Consider the following 21313-nt stretch of genomic DNA (forward strand, 5'->3'; position numbering starts at 1 on the left):
TTTTTCCTTTTTTATACTTTTGACATTTTCGTTTAGCCTTATTATACCTATTCCCATTTCATTAAGTAACCCCACCCCTCTACACACAATGTTATATTATTTACGGTCAACCCCCCTCCCATATTTTTGGTTCCCCGCCCTAAATCCCACCAGCCCCCTTCCCCTACCCCCTCCCCAAAACCTCATAAAATTGAACCTTAGTCATTTAGAATACAGTCAACCTTCTCGTAAGACGGACATCGTCGGCACCGGCTCCAACTGTCTGTCTTAGAGAGTTGTCCGTCTTAAAAAGGGAGCTTAGTTACAGTAAAATGACTGAAGAACGGAGGGACGGGCCCAACAGCAGGTGTCCGTCTTACAGAGGTGTCCGTTAAGAGAGATTTGACTGTATCACAAAAGTTAAAAATCAGCGATTGTCTAAGATATATAGAAACTTAAACACACCTTACGGACTCCACAGGGCGACCCATCGACTACCGGTGCATTTAAGCTCAACTGAGTGCCATCTTTGAAGCAGTATAACGTACCACAGACGCCCTAAAATAACGTCATCAAATAAAATGTGAAAGCCTTTTAAACAACAGAATCTAAATTCAATAGCAATTTGAATTTATCTTGTTACAACACAAAAAAGTGGACTCAAAGCGTGCAGAAAAAAACTCGCGAGTTTTCTGTAAATGCTACCAATTATGAAACTATGCTAATTCCTGTAAACCTTTTTTTTTACTATGGGAATGTTATTGCAATTAGGTGTAAAAATTAAAAAAAAAAAGAAATTTAGGGTATTACCATTGAAAATCTATTTACATCTATTTTTAATATACCATTATGTCTGAAAGGAGATCTCTTTCAGGAGTCTTCTAAAAACAGTTAAAGTAGGCTCAGATCTTACATTATTGGGTAGGGAGTTCTAGGTATTAGATGCAAATTCATATTTACCGGCAACACTTTCTAAAATTAATATTGCGCACCTTTTGATGTGGTGACATGTGCCATCCACTTCCGTACTGAAATTCACATTGATCGTCTCCACTGAATATTTGTCCAGGTTGTTTGCCTTGATACACAGGAGACAGAGCTGGGAGCGGATATTGGGTCGGTGGGTCTTTTAAACACCACGACCGTGCCTCGTTTCTGCGATAAAAGTAAAGAGGAGTTAATGACAAGCTTGCTACTTATACAGCTAAACCACTCCGAACAACATCTTGCTTAACCAATTGGAGCGAAAAATTTCTCGAAAAAATAACTTTATCAGAAAGTACGATTTTATTTGGGTGGCACCAAAACACTAGCAAAGAGCGAGAGCTCAACTACATTCTTCTTATTGCAAAATACCATATTTTTGCAACTTGTATCTGCGAGGACAGGCTGAGCTTTGATCGCTTTCTTTTAAGACTGAAATCGAAATTAGAAGTTTTACGTAAAGTAGCCATAGCAAACAAAACGCTTCATAAATACAATGCTACTTGGGCACCTATACTGTAGGTTGTTTTTTTTCTCCCTTCTTCTGTTTTACTTTACATTTTTTATTTCTTGTTAATGTCAATCCTTAATTTATTTAACTGTGCTGTAGTTTATCTGTAGTGTATTATAAGTTTTCATGTATAATACGGCTTTATAAAATTGTCCTATATCGCATTGCAGTTTTATGCTCCTTTAGGTCTGTCAGTAAAGTCTGTTAGCAAAGTCTGTTAGTAAACGAATCCAATGAATGAATTCAATGAATGTTTTTTTTTATTTTTTTTTTTATATATATATATACGTATAATAGACTTTATAAATCTATGGCGCAATTCGACAACACCTTTAGGTCTATTAGTAAGGACTGTTAGTAAACGAACGTAAACGAATTCATATAGCCAATATAATCCTCATGGACTCAATATGATAGGACTAGTAGTATTGTTAAGTTTTTTTTTTATATATATACACACAGTATAGATTTTGTATGTAGTGTAGGTATTGTTAGTGTTATTTGTTTGTTTGTTTGTTTTTTCCTTTTACTGTTTGTAACGTGAGTTTCTGCAAATAAAAAAAAAAAAAAAAAAAAAAAAAACCTTGCTTAACCAATTATTTTAGTGATAAAAAACACGTTCATTCCATTTGAGTTCACTGACAGAATAAAATCATTTTGTAAAGTTATTAATGGAATACACATCAAAGTTGAAAATTTCTAATCTTAACCCAAGGACGTTTAAGGGTGGTCGGAGAGAGGGAAAACACTGGAAAGAATTAATTTCTACTCCCCAACCTTTCACGGTCGGAGGGACTATTACTTTGGTTCTTAGGCCGAGATTTAGCATTTATACGCCCTCCCCCTTTTTGCAGTCTGGGTAATGCGTTTAACTTAACTCGTCCCAGCGTTAGCATTCCTAAACCTAAATCCCCTCTGCTTTTTCACGATCTGCGGAGAAGGGGGGGGGGGGGTGAGGAAGAAAAAAATGCTTCCTCCGAGAGTTAACGTTGGATCGGCAAAACACAGTTGTAAGGGGACAGACCATGAACGTAATGGCGCTCCTGAAGACATCTTATTGCCATATTAAACCGTTCATCAGTAGGATGCCTAAAATGCGTTCATTAAATCCATTAAATCCTACGAAATCAAGCTGTTGCGGCTACCAAGTTTAATATCTTAAGTTTGGCATGTTCAAGTCTTCCATCGCGACGTTCAGGATATTATCAACTGAGCCGGAGAGATTTCTTTGATAAACGAACAGAGTGAACATAGTTTAGGCTCACACAGCAACTTACCCCAGAAACTTTTGCATGTCTTCACGGGAACAGTTTGACCATAGAGCAGCATAGACACCACCCGGGAGAGAGGCAGCCATAATGTATGAATTAGAATGGCATCCCTCGTCGTTGTCGTGACCTAGATTAAAACTACGAGGACATAAGGTATGTCAGTAGTGTTCTGCAATCTACCCGCGTGGATAAAAAAGATATAAAAGAAGTAATTTTGGACGAGCAATATCATTCTTTCGGCCCGAGGATCAATGAAACTAAGAATATACCATTACGGCCTTCAAGTGATTCGTGATTTACTTGTCAACTACTTGTCTCTATATGTAATTTGTTGTCACTTACTTGTGGCCAATCTCATGTGCGATCTGAAGTGCGGATTGGAGACCGAGATCAGCTTGAACGTTGCCATTTCCGCTGGAGCACATGACATTGACATTGGCAAGACCTGGGAGATAGGAACACGGATATGAAGAAGTAAAAATTATGGACTGAGTGAAGTACGAGTCACGCAGAAATTGTATGGATAACACAGTTCTTTTAAGATTTGATTTGTTTTAAGCACAACAAGGCGTGATAAGAACTACTAACAAGCTAATGAGCTTAGGCGCAAAATAATGAATTAATCCCAAAAGCACTTCCACGACCGAGTTTCTGGAGTAAAAAAATTAGACAGAACAAAAGGTCTTACCTCCGGCAGGGATTTTGCTGAAAAAAATGCAAACAAACAAATAGATAAATATATATTTGGAGAGAATAATTGAATTGGTATGTTACAAAATTCCACGTAAATTCGGTCGGCTCGGAGCGGCTCGGCTCGACCCGGCCCAGCTCGGCCCATAAACTTGAAAAAGAATAAGATCAATACGGGCCAAACAATCTAGTTCAATGAACTATTCCTTGTGAGATAAAACGGCACTTTTAAAACTTTATTGATAATTATTAATTAATCAATACATCCATTGTAGGTAGAGAAGCGCCAACCAGATTGTGAGTTTGCTTACAGTGCGACGCGCCTTACCGTGGCCACCAGACAAACTTCTTTACAAGTGTAATCTCGTAATATTATTATTTGTTTGACGAACACGCTTCCTTGCAAAGTTGAATACGATCAAATGAATACTTGTTACATCGAATTTATCAACAAAACGCAGTGAAAACGCAAAATATTACAAGATAACACTTGTTGGGTGTTTGTTAGTTGGCCACGGTAAGGCGCGTCCCACTGTAAAAGTCGCTCACTGGGTTATGCTAAGAGTAAAAAGTCTTTAACAAGTTAAAACTTTTGAAAAAATTGATAAACACACGTACTTTGACACGTAGCTGAACACGTCATAATGATCCGGGTCTTTATCAGCTTTACTTAGTGAAGCAGCCGTCCACCTCACCATTTTTGTCAGCTTCGCATCATTGGAGTCACCTGCACTGAAACCGGCCTGGGTAACAAAAGAAAAAAATTCACTACCACCAACAACAGCGACATTAACAACAACAACAACAACAACAACAAAAAACAAAAACAAAAAATGTAATCAATATAATGACGTCACAATATATGCGCCTTTACTGTTCACTGATGCGTACCTGTTCTTGTGTTGATTCGAGAACAATGATCTTGCTGACGACATAATAAACTTTTATGTCTCCTATGGAAGGATCTTGATACATACCAGAAATCTAACAAGAGATATCGCACAGGTATTATATATAAATGATATTATGACGTAGTGCATCCAGGATATAGAAAAACCACCACAGTAATATAACGAATAACGTTTTAGAGAGCCTCCTGAGCTAGATAGATGCTTTATTAAAACTAAAGCATCTATCTATCTCAGGAGGCTCCTTACAACGTTATTCGTTATATCACTGATACAACGAACTCTCCGATAACGAGCAACAAACACGCGAGCCTCCAGAAGCAACAAACACGCGAGCCTCCCGAAGCAACAAACACGCGAGCCTCCCGAAGCAACAAACACGCGAGCCTTCCGAAGCAACAAACACGCGAGCCTCCCGAAGCAACAAACACGCGAGCCTCCCGAAGCAACAAACACACTCAAAGGGACACTGTCACAAGCTGCACTTCAAACATTTAAGAGCTTAAAGATGTATGGAAACCTAAAATAGTGGTCTAGTTTTGTTAAAAATTACTATGCCAGAGTACTGAAGCTACAAACAAGTAATATTATTGTGATGCCATCAGAAACTCTAGATCTTAACTTTAAAAAGTCAGGCTAACTTTTTCAAGTTCTGCCCTTGTGGCCTGGAAAAAACAGCGAAATCTAACAACAGCTCCCCTCTTCCTTTAACGACAATTTTATGTCCTCATCTTGATGTTCTTGGCGCATTTCGTGTACGAGCAAGAACTGTGCAAGAGAACTTTGCCAATTTTAGTACTTTAACTGAAGAGCAAAAAAATACCCGTGACAGTGTTCCACAGTGTTCCTTTAAAACAACATTCTAAAAGGCTTGAGAGAGAATGAATTTCAAAAAGGGAAACCTTGTGATACAGTTAACCCACGTATGTAACAAAACGCGATATAAAGAACCACATTATCCGATCATACAATCAGACGATCATAAGCAAGCTAACCTAGATAAAAACTTACCCCAAATGTAAATATAAACATAAACATAAAATGCAAATAGTGCCAGTGGCCCGGATGAGATACCCCCGTGGTTCCTGAAGGATTATGCCGTGGAAATTGGTCCTATACTAGCAGCAATTTACCAAACCTCCATTGATGCCGGCCATGTACCATCCAAATGGAAACACGCCAACGTATGTGGTGTGTTCAAGAATGGAGAAAAATCGGACCCTGCTAATTATAGACCGATCTCATTAACCTGCATTTCATCAAAGGTTCTTGAGCATATTATCCACAGTCACATAATGAAGCACTTAGAACAGCACGCGATCTTAACAGACGTGCAACATGGATTCAGAGCAAAACGATCCACTGTAACCCAGCTGATCTTGACCATTCACGATATGGCCAAAACCATCCAAGAAAATAACTCTGTTAATGCTGCTGTTTTGGAGTTCAGTAAGGCCTTCGATAAGGTTCCTCACAAACGCCTAATTTACAAACTACACTACAATGGTATCCGCGGACCTTTGTTAAGCTGGATGGAATCGTTCTTGACAAACCGCTCTCAGTCTGTGGTGTGCGAGGGCAAGCGCTCAAATCCCGCTCAAGTAACCTCTGGCGTGCCCCAAGGAACCGTATTAGGACCTTTGCTTTTCCTATTGTACGTCAATGACCTGCCTGATAACCTGAAATCCTCAATCAGGCTTTTTGCGGATGATGCACTCCTATACGGTATTGTTTCAAGCGTGGAGAACGGCGATCAACTCCAGGAGGACCTAAGGAAACTGGAAGTGTGGCAAAGCAAGTGGCAGATGTCATTTAATCCTGCTAAGTGCAAGACCATCTGTCTCTCTACTAAGAAAGTTCCCCCACAGAGAAAGTATGTCTTCTGTGGAACCGAGTTGGAACAAGTTGACTCTATTTCTTATCTAGGAGTAATCCTGAACGACAACTTGAAATGGTCAAATCACGTCTCATCCATCTCTGGCAAAGCAAGCAAGGTTCTGGGAATGATTAAAAGAAACCTCTGGAATTGCCCCAAGAATGTGAAAGAAACTGCATACACAGCTATTGTTCGCCCAAAGCTCGAATACGCTTGCGCAGCCTGGGATCCTTATCTCCAAAAGGACATAAACTCCCTCGAAAGAGTACAGAGGAAAGCGGCGCGGTTTTGCACAAACGACTACCACCCAACCGCCAGTGTAACTGATATGATCCAGGAGTTGGGCTGGCAAACATTGGAACAACGGAGAAAATCTTTCCGACTTACATTACTATATAAAATGAGTCACGACCTTGTAGATATAAATGTTGACTCCTATCTTAGTAGACATAATGAATCCAGAACTCGCGGCAGCCATAATTTCAAATATACGCAATATAGAGCGACGAAAAACGCGTATTTTTACTCGTATTTTCCGAGGACCATAAGGGAGTGGAATGCACTCCCTGCGGCGATTGTTGAGTCCGACTCTCTTGCATGTTTCCAGTCTGGACTGCGCGAGCATTTTTATTAATTTAGTTGTTTACCCATAGAATTTTAGAATTTTTAGATTTTTTTTTAATTTTTTTTTTAGAATTTTTAGAATTTTTTAGAATTTTTAGAATTTTTTACATTTAGAATTTTTCAGATATTATATATGTACATATTGTATTTTACTTATTTTTAGACATTGGTGTGATATCCGTATGGACTTTTTTACCGACGTATTAAAATGTAGATGTAGAAAGTCAAGGTGCAATTGCACCCTTATCTGCGCTCTTAATACTTAAGTGAAACAAACTTTCCAGTTCTGACAAGCTCTTTTTCGGATTTTTATGAGTGTGTGTAGTAACGCACATGCGTATACGTACCAGGTTTGCAATAACGAGAAGCACAGTGGCAAATTTATCTTTCCCATATTTTTCTTCGTAGCTTTTAGGTACAATTAACGCTCCTTCGAGATATTTATATACATCAGTGTCCTTGGTTGTATCGCGAATTTTCCTTTCATGTGTAGATCTCTTTGAGCGATCGTCACCTGAAAAAGAACACATGCAAATGAGAATTAACCATAAAATACAATTTCCATATTAACAAATCTTGTTTTCAAGAAACTGGAGTTAAAGTTCCGCACTGTAAGATACAAACTAAGAAATAGATAGATAGATGGTCCAAGCGTGGAATTCCCGGGCCAAAGATCGACAAGAAAAACGCGGATTCGTATCTTTCAAAGCGGACGGAGAAAACGAGGTCAATGAGATGTTTGTCTTATTTCTTAGCCTCGAGTAAGGGAAAGAATCTCAAGGCAAGCACACGGGGCAGGAGCCCGTCAGTACAATACATGCGTTAAAATTGACCACTCACAGACACTTAAAACTAAAAGAAAAAAATAATCTGGAATGTTATGAATCTTAGTCACAAAGAAGTTTCTCTTCAATGCTATCACATTGCACGTTATCGCGGTTTTTGTAAGGGCGGCTGGGCATATTTATTTCCAAAAACTAATAGGCAGACCTGATGTCTTCGTTTGACAGCCCGGTGCAGCAGTTTTTCCTGGTGATAGTCTGTAGACTAGATGCGGTGTAGTGTCAGCACTTCTCCTCACGCGCTTAGCCAAGTGTGCAGGTAGAGGTTGTACGAACAATAAGTCATCTGAAGTCCTGATCATACCCGACTGGTGGAAAAAAGTGAAAAAAGTAAAGCCTTTTAAGCTCAACTGGCCCATAGCTCTCGGGGCCATACTCCGGTTTCTGTGTAGACTCCTAGACTAGGAGTATTGCTACTCCCTCCTCGATGGGATGTCAGTCGATCGTAGGTTACTCCACAGCATCCTGTCAGGTTGCCCCGACAACTCGCTGGTTACCCATTTATACACCTGGGTGGAGAGAGGCACTGTGAGAGTAAAGTTTCTTGCCCAAGAACACAACGCCATGACCCCGGCCAGGGCTCGAACCCGGACCGCTCGATCTGGAGTCCAGCGCACTAACCATTGGGCCACTGTGCCTCCAATGGTGGATTAGAAACATCAAAAAATGAACACTGAAGTGGTATGCCGCAGAATATTTACAGGAAAATTAAATCATCTCCCAAACATGTTTTAAAAGAAAACGGGACACGAAAAAATGTAGACAATTTATATAACGATAGAATTAAAATAATGACTACTAAACTATACAATAAATTGCTCTTACCAGGCCCTTATCGCTTCTCAGAGCCACCAAAGAGTCTGCGTCAGATGACACTTTTCCTAAGTAGTATTTGTTTCTCGGCGCAGGTTGAGTCGTTACCAGCCCCCCTTTGTGATGTCTTTCAATGACCATATTTGGCGCCATGAGTTTCAGATTTCGCTTTAATCTCAGCTGAAGTTTGGAGCCAAACGCGTGCAGGTTATAATGTAAAACATCTGGATGATCAACACTCCGTCTGCGGCGAAAGCGAGACACAGTCCTTCCATTAGCTTCTGTTTGGCGTGGAGTGCTAACGTCGTATTCGGGAACTTAAAAGAGAGAAAAAAAAAAAAAATTTTTTTTTTTTTAGTTACAGTTATTCCATTTACCAACATGAGCTGAAATGAGTGAATGTCAAGCAGTATGTAGAACCGTTTATTCTTGGCTTGCAGCCACGTGACAAGGCCATTGGTGGACAAAACATTTAAAAAAATGTTTTCGCGGAATTTACATGATAAAAGAGTTTAGTTTCCAGCGGCGGGAAACGCTTTTTTCTTGCCCACAAGCATGGCCGCCGTGACGTTACCTGCTACCCAGCAATATCCGAAGTTATTAAACGAAAAATACTAAAATTGCAGTCAGGAAAATTCTGACGCACACTTTGCTGAAGGTATGAGCGTTGCATGTTTTACGTTCATCAAAGTCAGCGACAGAATTTTAAATAACTCTAATATCCGAAGTATTTACAACGAAAATAATATTGCTCTTACTTTCAGAATGATCCTTAACACCAAAATAATATTCTATTTCTCTCTTGGTCATGTGATGGTGAAGATTCTATGGAGAAATACAGAAGTATATTAACTACGACAATCAGCGCTTTTCGTTAAATAAATTGTGATTGAACACTCAGTGACGTAAGGCCTTTGGTGTAGAGGTGTTCTTTGGTCCGTCACACAAAGCCTCCTCTCAATAGGACTAGTAACGTTTATCGCATCACGCAACACGTTTTTTTTTGCACATAACTTAATGACAGATATTTTGAGAACAGTAAGAACTGTGTGATCGTCTGGGTGAGAGGCAGAAGTCATCTTCCGAGTCGAGACTCTGAAGATGACTTCCGCTCAAATGGTTTGAACCCCCCGGTCGTCCTGTTGAGATCTCGTTTTCAGAATATTCTAAACAACAGAAACTTCTTTATTCCTTAGAACATGACTTACCTTTTTGGATTCCCTTACTATTACCGCATCTGGAAATAATATAAAAGCTCTTAATACACATCTAGAGCTACTTTATATAAAGCACGGATGCAGAGAAAAGCCCTACATATATCTATTAGTCGCTGTTTATATAATGCAAGCAGATAAAAAAGCAGGAATTTTATTAAAGTAAAGTAAAATTTAGCATAGAACTTCCAGCGAAGCGCTAATTTGGTCGCCATAGAAACTGCGTAACATGGCAGTCGCATATATACTCATGTAGTTAGTACTCGTCACGAGCAATGCTCCGTCTTAAAAATGTTGCAAAGTTATTTTAGTTCACCCGTCCTGCAATCCTCAGTATTTGTTTTTGCCTTTGAAGCATGTGGAAAATTGTAAACACTCCTTTTATAGGAAACGTTTTTTTAAAAATATTTTTGAGCATTTAAGAACGTACACGAGGCTGAAACTTAGGTAAGAATAAACTTATTTTTTTTTTCTATTTGTTGTAAACGACAAAAATATGTACTAAATACCTTGATTACCCACACCGTCACATGTAAGTGATGTGGACATGACGAAGGAACACTTTTTTGAAAATTTTATTTAAATAAAAACATTTTAAGAGCATTTTTAGATGTTCTTATAAAAAGAGAGATTACACCTACATTATACGCAAAAAATTTCGGACGTTTAATTTTCGAACACTTTGCTGCCTACAGAGCACGAATTAGACCCCAACCACATTATGTGAACATGATAGTTTAACTGCACCCTCAAGGTTTTACAGATATTTCGTCGCGAAAATAACACAAATACTATCAAGCCGTTAGATATCTCAGGCTTTGTCTCAACTGTAGATCGCTCCATAAAGAAAACTAATAGCTTTGGAGCTCAAAGTCTCTATAACTTCTGCCATCTCAAACCCTTCCTTGTATCGTCGGGTTTGTTTGCCCACTGCACGCTTAAAATTTTAGACGGTTTTATTTTCGGACACTTTTTTTCCAAAATTAAAATCGTCCGATTTTCCTTACAAGTAATGTATGCTATAAAAATAACTGTTAGAATACCCAGAGACGTGCCCAGTCCTTACCACTCACCTGAACATGTGAATTTCAGAAGAGCTAGCAAAATGAAGACGGACCAACCACACAGTGAGTGATGCATTCTGTAAATTCTAAAAAAGGATAGAAAATGTAGGTAAGATTCACATCAACTCAAACCTTGCACCTTTAGATCTTAACAAGCAGTCAGCAAAAACGAACAACAATTACTACAACATTAAATGTGTAAATGAAGGTTTAACGGATGACCTCATATTGAAATGCGATGTACATTTGTTCAGAGATTTATGTACTTGTATCAGCAAAGGAAACACTGGAACAGTTATCACCTCATGGGTTGTAAATTTTTTTAAACTATTTCCGTTTGCACAATATTTTTTAACATCTACGGCAGAAAATTGGCAAGTTCTCAGTTGAAAATCTGGCTCAATCCTTTACCACGTTTGGGAGTTAATGTGCGAATCATTTGACCACTGTTACGCTCAAGTAAAAAGATTCAACATTGGCTAGCGCAGGGCAGAAGCCACTTTGAGGCAAACCGCGACATTTGCCACAGTCATTTTTTTCGCTTTTTTTTTTGGATGGGCCATCCCAATAAAATGTTTCGTTTCCCATCGCTCCGTCTCTTGTGATGGTGGGTCGGTCGGTCGGGCAAAAAAAAAAAAAGAAAAGAATGAACACTTGAAGGAGTCTTGGTTCCCGAGAAGGCCGCGTTGCTAAGTAAGAAAGCCTGGATACAAGGTCAACTCGAAACGTGTCTTTTCGTTCGTTATTCCTTAACATTAGACTATCAAATGTATAAACAGCCTTTAAAAACGTAGTATCGATGTTAGTTAAAGACAATGACATCACATCAGCCATGTTTCCTTATTTAAATACTTCTTTCTGTTTTTTTTTTTTTACTTTGCCATCCCAAAAATTTTCGTTTCCCATCGCCCCGTCTCTTTGATGGTGGGCGGTCGGTCAGGCAAAAAAAAAAAAAAGAAAAAACACTTGAGGTCTGGGTCCAGAAAAGGCCGGGCTGCTAAAGAAAGCCTGATTACAAAGTCAACTCGAAAACGTGTCTTTGTCGTTATTCTAAATAACGTAGTATCGATGTTTATTAAAGACAAAGACATCACATCACACCAATTTTTGTTATAAAACAAGATGTGTCTTGTAAATCGAAGAACTTGCTTCTTTACTAGTCAATCTGGAATTTTTTTTTTTTTTTACTTTTCGAAAAAAATGGGTCGGTCGGGCGATGGGAAACGAAAACATTTTATTGGGATGGCCTTTTCGAAAAAAAATGGGTCGGTCGGGCGACGGGAAACGAAACATTTTGGGATGGCCATGGGAAAAAGAAAATACCAAGGAAAAGAGTTAAACCATGGACATTGCCTGAGTCATATTTTTTCTGGCTACTGCTCTGCAGCGATGGCTAAAATCTAGTGACACTCCGGAAAAACTCCTGCAACAAAAATACCTGCTTTTGATTCTATTTCTAATGAAGTGTTAAGCCGGTGTTAATCATTTTGACAAAGGCAAAATAATCTATAAGTGATTAAAATAGCATAGAAGAGTCCCAAGCGTATTATAACAGTTTGTATAAGAAATTAGAACTAAAGCAGAACGCTGCAAGGTAAATAACCTAAAATCGCTAAAGTTAAATTTAACGGTAGCGGGATGATAATTTGATTACAATCTTCAGTACCAACTTTCACATAAACTACAGTACTACATTACAAATGCGTCCAATGAAAAAGGTCGTCTGTATGGCTCAATATAAGCGAACCAGCAACGGAAAGAAGGGTGAAAAAGAAGTGCGACGTGCCAGAAAATTGTGATGCCACTTCCATATTTGTATCCGCCTTTTTTATGCCAGGTAATGGGTCATTATCAGCCAGACAAGAGTAATCGTGTGTATCCTTTGTATCATCATGTACACTTTATGCTAATTTCTGAACTTACTGAATTCCTTTGAGACCGTTTGACTATTTACTTAAACCAAACTGACTGCTAACAAACAAGTCACGAAATCCTTATGCGATAGAAGTCCAGATTACTGTCATCAGTTTTGCCTGAAAACAGTACTATGAGCACGATGCTCAAACACTAAGTGTAACGAGCATGCTAAAGCAGAAAACGGCGTCGAAATTTCTTTGATTAGTCCCTTGGCTAGGACGAAATGCTGCTTCAGACCATAGTTAGTAGACCACTAGCCGCGATTCATAATTTTCACAAACTTCATCACTGAGCTTTAGTTTAATATGGCTTGTTTTTAATTCCCAGTCACACAAAATAATAGAAGCCTAGCGTTATTATGCTTAAATAGATGCATTCCCCCATACTTAAGAACAAGCGAGAAGCTTTTCAGCACGTGTCGACACTTACCAAAGAAGTCAAAATAACTTTTCGTTTTGATCTTTTTCATCGTACTGTCGTAAAGTAGAGACCCGATACCGATCGTTTGGTGATGTATTCGCGGATAATTCAGTGGTAGACTTATATCAGATGAAATATTGGATCCCACCGGCGATCTTAGTTTCCGGCTAAACCAATATATGTTTGCTTCCTCGGTGTTGTCATCACCAAAAGCGTCACTGTATTGTCACGCAACGCTTCCTTGCTAGCAGGAGTGGGAGAACCCAACCTGGGGGCGGGAAGATGAGAGACGCTGGGAACGAGGTTGGGGAGAACCGACCGTTGCGTGACGCAAGGGAGGAGACTAAAAGAAAGGACTCTGCTACTCAAATTGAGTATAAAACAAATTCCCTCCTTAATCGACATCGCTTTGAATTTGTGATAGATCGCCAAACTCTGTAGACTTAATCAGAGAGTCAGTTTCTGGTGATGACACGATCGTTCAACTTCAAAAACAAGAATATATTCGATAATAGTTTCTCAGTTTTCTGTTTAAAGATGCGCGTGATGGACTTTGTTTTACTGGCAGGATTCACGATGAAACAATTAACATTTAGGCTAACACATGAAAACATTAACTTTTACTATGTTACAACTGATGTTAGAAAACACTTACATGTAAAAGCAACGATATATTCAGTTTCCTTTGCGTTCATCAGCGAAAACGTTTTTTTGTTGTTGTGTCACGATAAGAAAAGACCCATGTCCAAATATTAGCAGACGAACTCAGATAATAAATCAGAAGTAGAAAATATCAATCATGCAGCGGTGGTGGACAAGTCAGGCGATTACCACAATAGGCTTTTCCTAGAAGCGTGGCATTCGCAGAGGGACCAGAATGCGGGAAATGAACACATAGACATCCCTGATGTATATAAGTCACTTACATAATGTTCATAGTCTCGCGCAGCGTTTGCGTGTATTTGTATTAGTCACTCGCGCGCGCGTACAAATGTGAAACCGTTAAAAAGCCGTTTTTTTTATGCCATGATAACAACCGAAGAAGACCGAAGATTCTCGGTCGAAACGTCTTGAGTACATTATGAGCGTTGTTTACGCTCAAATAAGTCAGCGTCAGAATTTATAAAGAGTATTAGAAAATACCTGTTACTTTGCACATGAATTGACTCAAGTCGGTGATTTCCGAGTCGTGTGCAGGTAGAACACGGTGCTAGAGGCTCGAATATCTGGAATACTTCCACAAACCAATTTGACAGTACAAGTCATGTTACCATGCGAATTTGCCTTTGAAAAGAATTCTACCGTAGTTAGCAAACAGACTAATTGGACGACCTATTCACGAATATAATGGATTTTATATCTCAAAGAAAATTATTCATTCGTTTTCAATTTTTGCTGAAATTGTAAAAGGAACCAAGGTAAACGTCCAAAGATGGACAAAAGTTAATTCGGATGTTTAAACTACATGTCAACCAATAAGAGTATAAGGTGTTAGAAACACCATCAATCTTCCGCATGAAAAACTAACTTCCTGTCATGCAAAGTAAATTCTTTTTGTATTCAGAAATCATTAAACACCTGTCTTTTCTTATGAAAGTATGTTAGTAACAAGAAAACTGTTGTTCGTCGATTACACTGGTTACCTAGCAGTTGTAAGAGTGAGTTAGTCGAGTATCGACGGGAATAAATAAGGTTTTGCTGAATTCCAAAAAGGTTTCATGTGTTTTCGCTAACTAAGGCAACACGAAACGAGTGCCGGTTGCCAAGCTAATGGCTCCACCGAAATATTTTTCCTGTAAAGGCCAAAAGTTGATTGCTTTAGCTCGTGTTAGCAAGGACATCTGCTGTGCTCTCAAGCGTAGGCAAATACACGTTCAAGAAGTCATAGCCTATCGTTACATGTAAAGCGTGAAACGCAGGGCAGACGCAGCAGTCGTACAAGAAACTGTGCGAAATACAACGTTTTTCAGACGGCTTCTTCCTCAAAATAATTATACATCATATCTCTTTCTTAACAACGAAGCAGATTAGCCAAAGTTGAAATTTTAGTCCATTGACAGAGTTAAGTGTAGTATTAAAATACCGCCTATTGGTAATACTCAACGTTTGCGATAACTGAAAATTTAGTGAAAGATAATTATTGAAAACTACTTACCTTTAGTACAGCGGTATGCATACATACGCGAAACAAGAACTGTCGCCCGATGAATAACTGAACGGACCTGAATCGGCAACTACCAGAAATGGTATTTTCAAATTAACAGAGAAGATAATACACAGAACCAATTCTGCGGTCTATTTTGTCTGCAGAAATGTTTTTGTTTTTTAAACAAAATTAGCTGCTTTTGAATTTAAAACAATGAATGCTTTCAAGACTTTCGATCCTGATACATCTTGATACCTTCAATCCACCCGTTTAATGGGACAATTTCTTGCAAAAATCATTTTGATTTTTAAGTGTTTGAATATTGCTTCTCTCATTATGTCAGCCAGCCTAAAGTCGACAATATTCTTATAAAAAGAAATTAAAATTAATGAAAGACTGAATATGTTAATTTTACTGCAAAAATCTAGATGAGGCAGAAATAAAATAGTAATAAACACACTCCAAACTGTTACAAAATAAATTTTAAACCGATAACAAAACCGACTGGTACTTAAAACAAGTTTACCAAAACCTCAATCGTTTAAAGATTTTAAACATACTATAAAAACTTTATCCGCAAGCTTAGTAATATGAAATTTACACTCGACGTACGTGGTTAAAGATTCATGGTATTATCTTTGGCTACTCAAAACATCTTGAGAAAATTGGGTAATTCATATTTGTACTAAATGGTTATTATGTCGCGACCAATCCGATGCGACATTACACTACACATGACTACAAGGATTTTCAGTTATTTAATTCTAGTTGGAGGCCCAAAGGCAGAATAAATATGGGCGATTTTAAATTAGAATTATAGTTTATAACAAAACTAAAAGGCACGTGGCTTTCTGCTTCGAACATCTGCTTGACCTTTCAAAAATCTCCCTTAAAAACACTTTATACCAATTATGCGCAGAAAAGATAACTGATAGCCTCAATATAGTGCCTAAGACGGCTTCGGTCTCGACGTAGCCTGTTCCAGGCGTTCGGTTAGTTGAGAAGCGGCGGGAAGAGCTCCACTTAACTAAACGTCTGGAAGGTGCTACAATGTTTTGACAAAAGTAGTTGACACATTCACTGCACATTAAAGTTGTTACGGCATTTTAACCCATAGTTTTAATTCCAACGGGAGGGGGGGGGGGGGGGGGGGGAAGATTTTTGTGTGTCCAACAAAGTTTTAATTTGCACAAACACTAACGCTTTGTTTTGGCATTACTAAAGCATAATTTATTCTATTTTTTTAAATTCAGGCAATTTTTCAAAGATCTGTCCCTTTTGTAGCGGTTGCTTGTCAAAAAATAACTTTTTGATGCGCGAATTGCAACCTCGTTCCCAGGGTCTCTGTTCTTCCCGTCCACTAGCACGGCTTCCATCTTACACCATTGTCTAACAAAACACGAACTTGTTTTGTAACAAGTTCACAACATCCAGAACCAATTGTTCTCTGGCGCCATTTTGCCTACAATGTTTTCAAAACGCCCTTTTGCATAATGATCAATGAATGTTGACAAGAAACTACTCTGCAACTCAAACCCGCAGGCAACTCGACATGTAAAATTAGTAACTTTATCCTTTATTCCCTAAAATTTCTCTTTCCTGATAAATTCTTTCAGGAGAAAAGGCTAAGCTGCTGTTCATAAAAATGTTACCGATTCAGAATGGGATTACATATTCCATTTAATGTTAATGTTACATATCTCCATCACACGTAACTACGTCGTGAGACAAACGAAATAATACTTTATTATCATATTCCATTTGTTCGAATTTTGACTTGACGATTTTTCATTGCACTAAAAGCTCTCCCTAATGGTACAATTACACCAAGATGTTCCTTGACATGCAATTCCTTCTGTTGTTTCATCTTCTCCTATAATTTTGTTGAAGCATGATATTACCTTTCACTTTTCTTGCCAGACTTAATATCAGCTGGGATATTATTTAATAATTCTGGTCAGACAATATATATGTAAATTTCTTTACAATCGGTCGAATCTTAAGTATACCTACTTCGCAATGTACCGCAGTCTCTCATAGTCAATAAAATAAATTTCATAAGGTATGGAAAACCGACAAGTAACGTAGAAGGCCATCAAAACAACGCCATGCATGTACCTCATACACGTATACTAATTTAAAATGTAACAGTTTTATATTATGATATAACCTGAGCTGAATGCACGTTGCGTTGTTTTGAGATTGACAGTATTGACTATGGTTACTCAAAGTATTTCTAGTTACCTTGGCAAAGGTGTGAAATAAAGCAATGGCCTTTGTTATCAAAGGAGTTTTGGTGAGTTTTACAACCTATTGGCCGAAAATCTACTTCAAGAACGACGTCGGTTGGCAATTTTGAACCAGGAAATATAGATCGGGTGATCGAGGAGTTACCGGTGTATGTGAACGGATAAAAAAAAATTAATCCTCAGACATCAGAAAAAGAGAATATCAATAAAAGCATTGAAAATCTGCAATGAGTCATTACATCACGCTATTGGAAGCAGCTTAGGTAGAAATATAAAGATTGATTTTGAACACTTCCGCAACATTGAATATTGTGTGTCAACAATTAAAGCACAACGAAAGTAGAATAAAAACATTACCTCGCACCAGTTTAAAGTTAATCCCAGTTCCGTGAGCAGCGTTTACGAAGACTGTTAATATCTCCATTTATAACTGAAACCCTGCTAAGGCTTTGTCTTGTTGTAATGTAACTTATGCTCAAATTACTCAAAACAATGACGCAAACCCATAAAGCGTAATGCAAGGTCTTAATGGCAGATGTCACGAAAGGTTCGCTTTTCTATGTAGCGCAATTTTTTTTTCACGTGCTTTCGTTTGGCTTGGATAAATGTTTCTCGTAAAATAAAAAAGATAGTGGCGACGAGAAACAAGAAAATACTACGTTCAGCGAGATTTCATTTCTTTTTGCAAATTATGGATACTTTTGAAATCGTCACAAGGCTGTTGTGTGAAGCCAAAAATATACCAATCAGCTTTCAGTTTTGAATCAAATTACGGTTCGAAGTATGAACTTTTTTAGGATCTTTCTGGATGGAATATCGAAACGGGGAATAAAAATCATATTTGCGCGAATAAATTTGTAAGCCCGGAATGCTCGACCGCCGGGTCTTTACAGAGCGCCGGCTACCTTTCATGTAAGTAATTAATTCTCGTAACTGTGTGAAACATGAAAAGGAAACAAACTTTTCTCATGACCCGGTCAAACGCATTAAGAGGAAATCCGCCAGGACTTCGAGTAGTTGTTGGACAAAATTATGTACCAAAACTATTTACACCTGATTGCAAGCTTTTGTGTTACTGCTTCAAATATCTTATCGAAAGAAATCTTTTCTAACAACACCACACATCGAAAACACATTTTGAAGTTCCGCTGAATTCCACTGAATCTCTTAAAAGATGTAAGCTTTTGCCCATAGCTTGTGAACTTTAAATATCATTTTCTCAGACTCTGATAAGAAATTGTTGTACCAGAATTATTTCCACCTTATTGCAAACTTTTTTGTTACTGCTTCAAATATCTTATCAAAAGAAATCTTTTCTAACAACACCACACATCGAAAACACATTTTGAAGTTCCACTGAATTCCACTGAATCGCTTAAGACGAATTTACAAAATGGCTACACGTGAGATTTTGCCCATACCTTGTGAACTTTGAAATTCATTTTCTCAGACTCTAATAAGAAATTGTTGTTGGTGTTATCACGGATAATTACTTACATCTTTACCTTTTATTAAGGGTAGGAAATAACGCAATAGGATTTAAATTATTCTGGAAATTGATTTTTGTCCAACTTTAATAAATATTACTCGACTTCCTAGTGGATTCCGTCTTAAAAGCTTTATGTAAACACTTTGCTGATTAACGCCCAGGAGCAATTTGGGAAACAAAGGATTGCGAAATTCCAAAATTAAATGTACTTCTTTTATGACACTTCGGACTTAATGAATTATCTGGATCAGTCAATCGGTATGTTAACGTCCACATGAGTTAAGTTCTGCTAAAACTCAGAAGACTCTTTACTTTGTCACGCGCCATTTATCAAGAAAGGGCTAAAGGGCCGGGTGTGCATAAAAAGCGTGGTTAAAATATGTTGTTCTGCACATAAGTTTGAATAAGCAAGATAAACAACAAGTTAGCCCTTCGTCTTTTAAGGAAGCTGTCCAACAAGAATACATTTCAGAAAGGGAAAACCTAGGCGATATTTCAACACTGTTACCCTTACCAATTAAACTATAAATAAAGAGTTAAATTAACCTAAAATGTCAATCGTTGAGGGACAAGGAAAAGTTTGACATTTCAGGCTGGAGTTTAAGTTGCAAAGAACTTTTTACTTTTTACTTTGATGTTCTAATAAGCAAATAAGGTACCTTTTTAATTTCAGGGAATCAGTCTGAACAGTCATCAGAAATAACAACCAAATGTCACTGAGCGTATTTGACTACGTGAAACAAGCAGGCGTACGCAACTAGTGTAAACAAACCCAGTTTGTTCCCATAGTTGCATACGGGGGTTTCTTATGGAATGATGATGAACGTGTCTGCTTTGCGGATAAGAAAAGGTTCTGTTCCTATGTAACTGTTTCTATGAGAATTTTTAAGTTAGCAAAAATGCCGGTAATTGTCTGAAAAAATTGAAAGGGAAGAAACTATTCAATCACTTCATTTGAAACTCCACGATGTACTTTAACGGGTTACTGCCTTTTCGTTAATTAGCGCTCAAGGGCAATTTAGCAAATGTAAAGTTGCGCCATGCCAAGATTATATTGAGTGTTTTCAGAGTATGGTACACGGTAGAAATGAATAACTAAAAACAGTCAATTGCTGTCACAAGTTTCCACAATCTTCTTAGTACTGTCAGTACTGAACAAGTATTTAGACACAACATCGCAAGTTTGTTTAGTCTTAAGCTTTGTTGAGTTGAGTAAAACATTAAATCCGCCTAAATTGCTTAAGAGCCGACCGCGGTGAATAGAAAGTATTAAAACTAATGGTTTTCTTGTATTCTGAATGATAGAATAACAGCTGAGGGCCTGCAACCCCTCATTCTCTCAAAGGAATTTATCAGAAAAGAGAAATTTCAGAGAAAAATTGATTAAAGAAAATATTTTAACGCTGTAAGTCTATTACTGACCAATAAAATTTACATATTGTGTAGCCTGCGGGGTTTAGTTGCTGAAAGTAATTTTCAATTTCTGCTCACCTACCTACATTTAATAATCAGTAAACTCTGCAAGGATCTACCAAATGTTATTTAACCAACCTTGTTTTATACGTGAACGAGAACCAGAACAAAGTAGGCACGCAACTTGTACAGGCTGCTTGCTCGCATAAATAGTGGCTTTTAAGCTGTCGACACGGCAGGTGATGGAAGGAACTTTCAATTGAACTTGATCGCTTTCAATGGCCGTTTGCCGAACTCATCATGATCCACGTTGTGCAATCGAATATCAAAATATTAAAAATAACTCACTCTACTAAAGGATTAACCAGCTGCTTAAAGAGGGCGTTTTGAAAACACATTTTACATTATATATTTCATTCATTTATTTTTTGCTTTTTCGTTTTTTTATTGTTTGTAAACAAAATGACGGCTTTCTTCGAGTATGACAGCTAACTACACTAACATTCGCTGTTTGCCATGCAATATCTTGTGTAATTGTTTCTATTTCTTCTATAATTTCGTCTTAAGATGACACTGTCTTTCACTTTCTTTTCCAGAATTAATGCCACCTGAGATATTATTTAATAATAAAAATTCTGGTCAGACATTATATGCAAATTTCTTTACAATCGGTCGAATCTCAATTGTACCTACTTCGAAATATACCGCAGTCTCTTATAGTCAAAAAAATAAATTTCATAAGGTTTGGAAACCGACAAGTAACATAGAAAATCATCAAAACAACGACATGCAACATCATACACGAATATGAGTTAAAATTTAACAGATTTTACATTGTAATAGAAACTATAAAGTTACACGCACGTTGCGTTTATGAAAGACTGACTGTATCAACCATGGTTA

At 37.9% G+C, this 21313-nt stretch overlaps 1 protein-coding gene across 2 annotated transcripts in view; it reads right to left on the minus strand.

Annotated features, from left to right (window-relative positions):
• The window catches only part of LOC144663379 (A disintegrin and metalloproteinase with thrombospondin motifs 16-like), a 37494-nt gene that overhangs the window by 15634 nt on the left and 547 nt on the right, over positions 1-21313 (minus strand). The window contains exons 1-14 of one of the 2 annotated variants that reach the window (XM_078524302.1): positions 15269-15336; positions 10786-10862; positions 9707-9735; positions 9257-9323; positions 8511-8815; positions 7834-7993; positions 7191-7357; positions 4327-4419; positions 4054-4178; positions 3434-3450; positions 3088-3190; positions 2752-2883; positions 972-1134; positions 445-537 (exon numbers count right to left, since the gene is read on the minus strand). In XM_078524302.1, coding sequence (XP_078380428.1) covers positions 445-537; positions 972-1134; positions 2752-2883; positions 3088-3190; positions 3434-3450; positions 4054-4178; positions 4327-4419; positions 7191-7357; positions 7834-7993; positions 8511-8815; positions 9257-9323; positions 9707-9735; positions 10786-10852 — 1521 coding nt within the window. In that variant the 5' untranslated portion in view covers positions 10853-10862; positions 15269-15336. Of the gene's footprint in view, positions 1-444; positions 538-971; positions 1135-2751; positions 2884-3087; positions 3191-3433; positions 3451-4053; positions 4179-4326; positions 4420-7190; positions 7358-7833; positions 7994-8510; positions 8816-9256; positions 9324-9706; positions 9736-10785; positions 10863-15268; positions 15337-21313 lie in introns of those variants that run through there. The other variant, XM_078524301.1, reaches the window with a different exon arrangement.

Source organism: Oculina patagonica, chromosome 8 (genome assembly GCF_052425735.1).
Source record: "Oculina patagonica isolate OP01 chromosome 8, crgOcupat, whole genome shotgun sequence".
NCBI classification, from domain to species: domain Eukaryota; kingdom Metazoa; phylum Cnidaria; class Anthozoa; order Scleractinia; family Oculinidae; genus Oculina; species Oculina patagonica.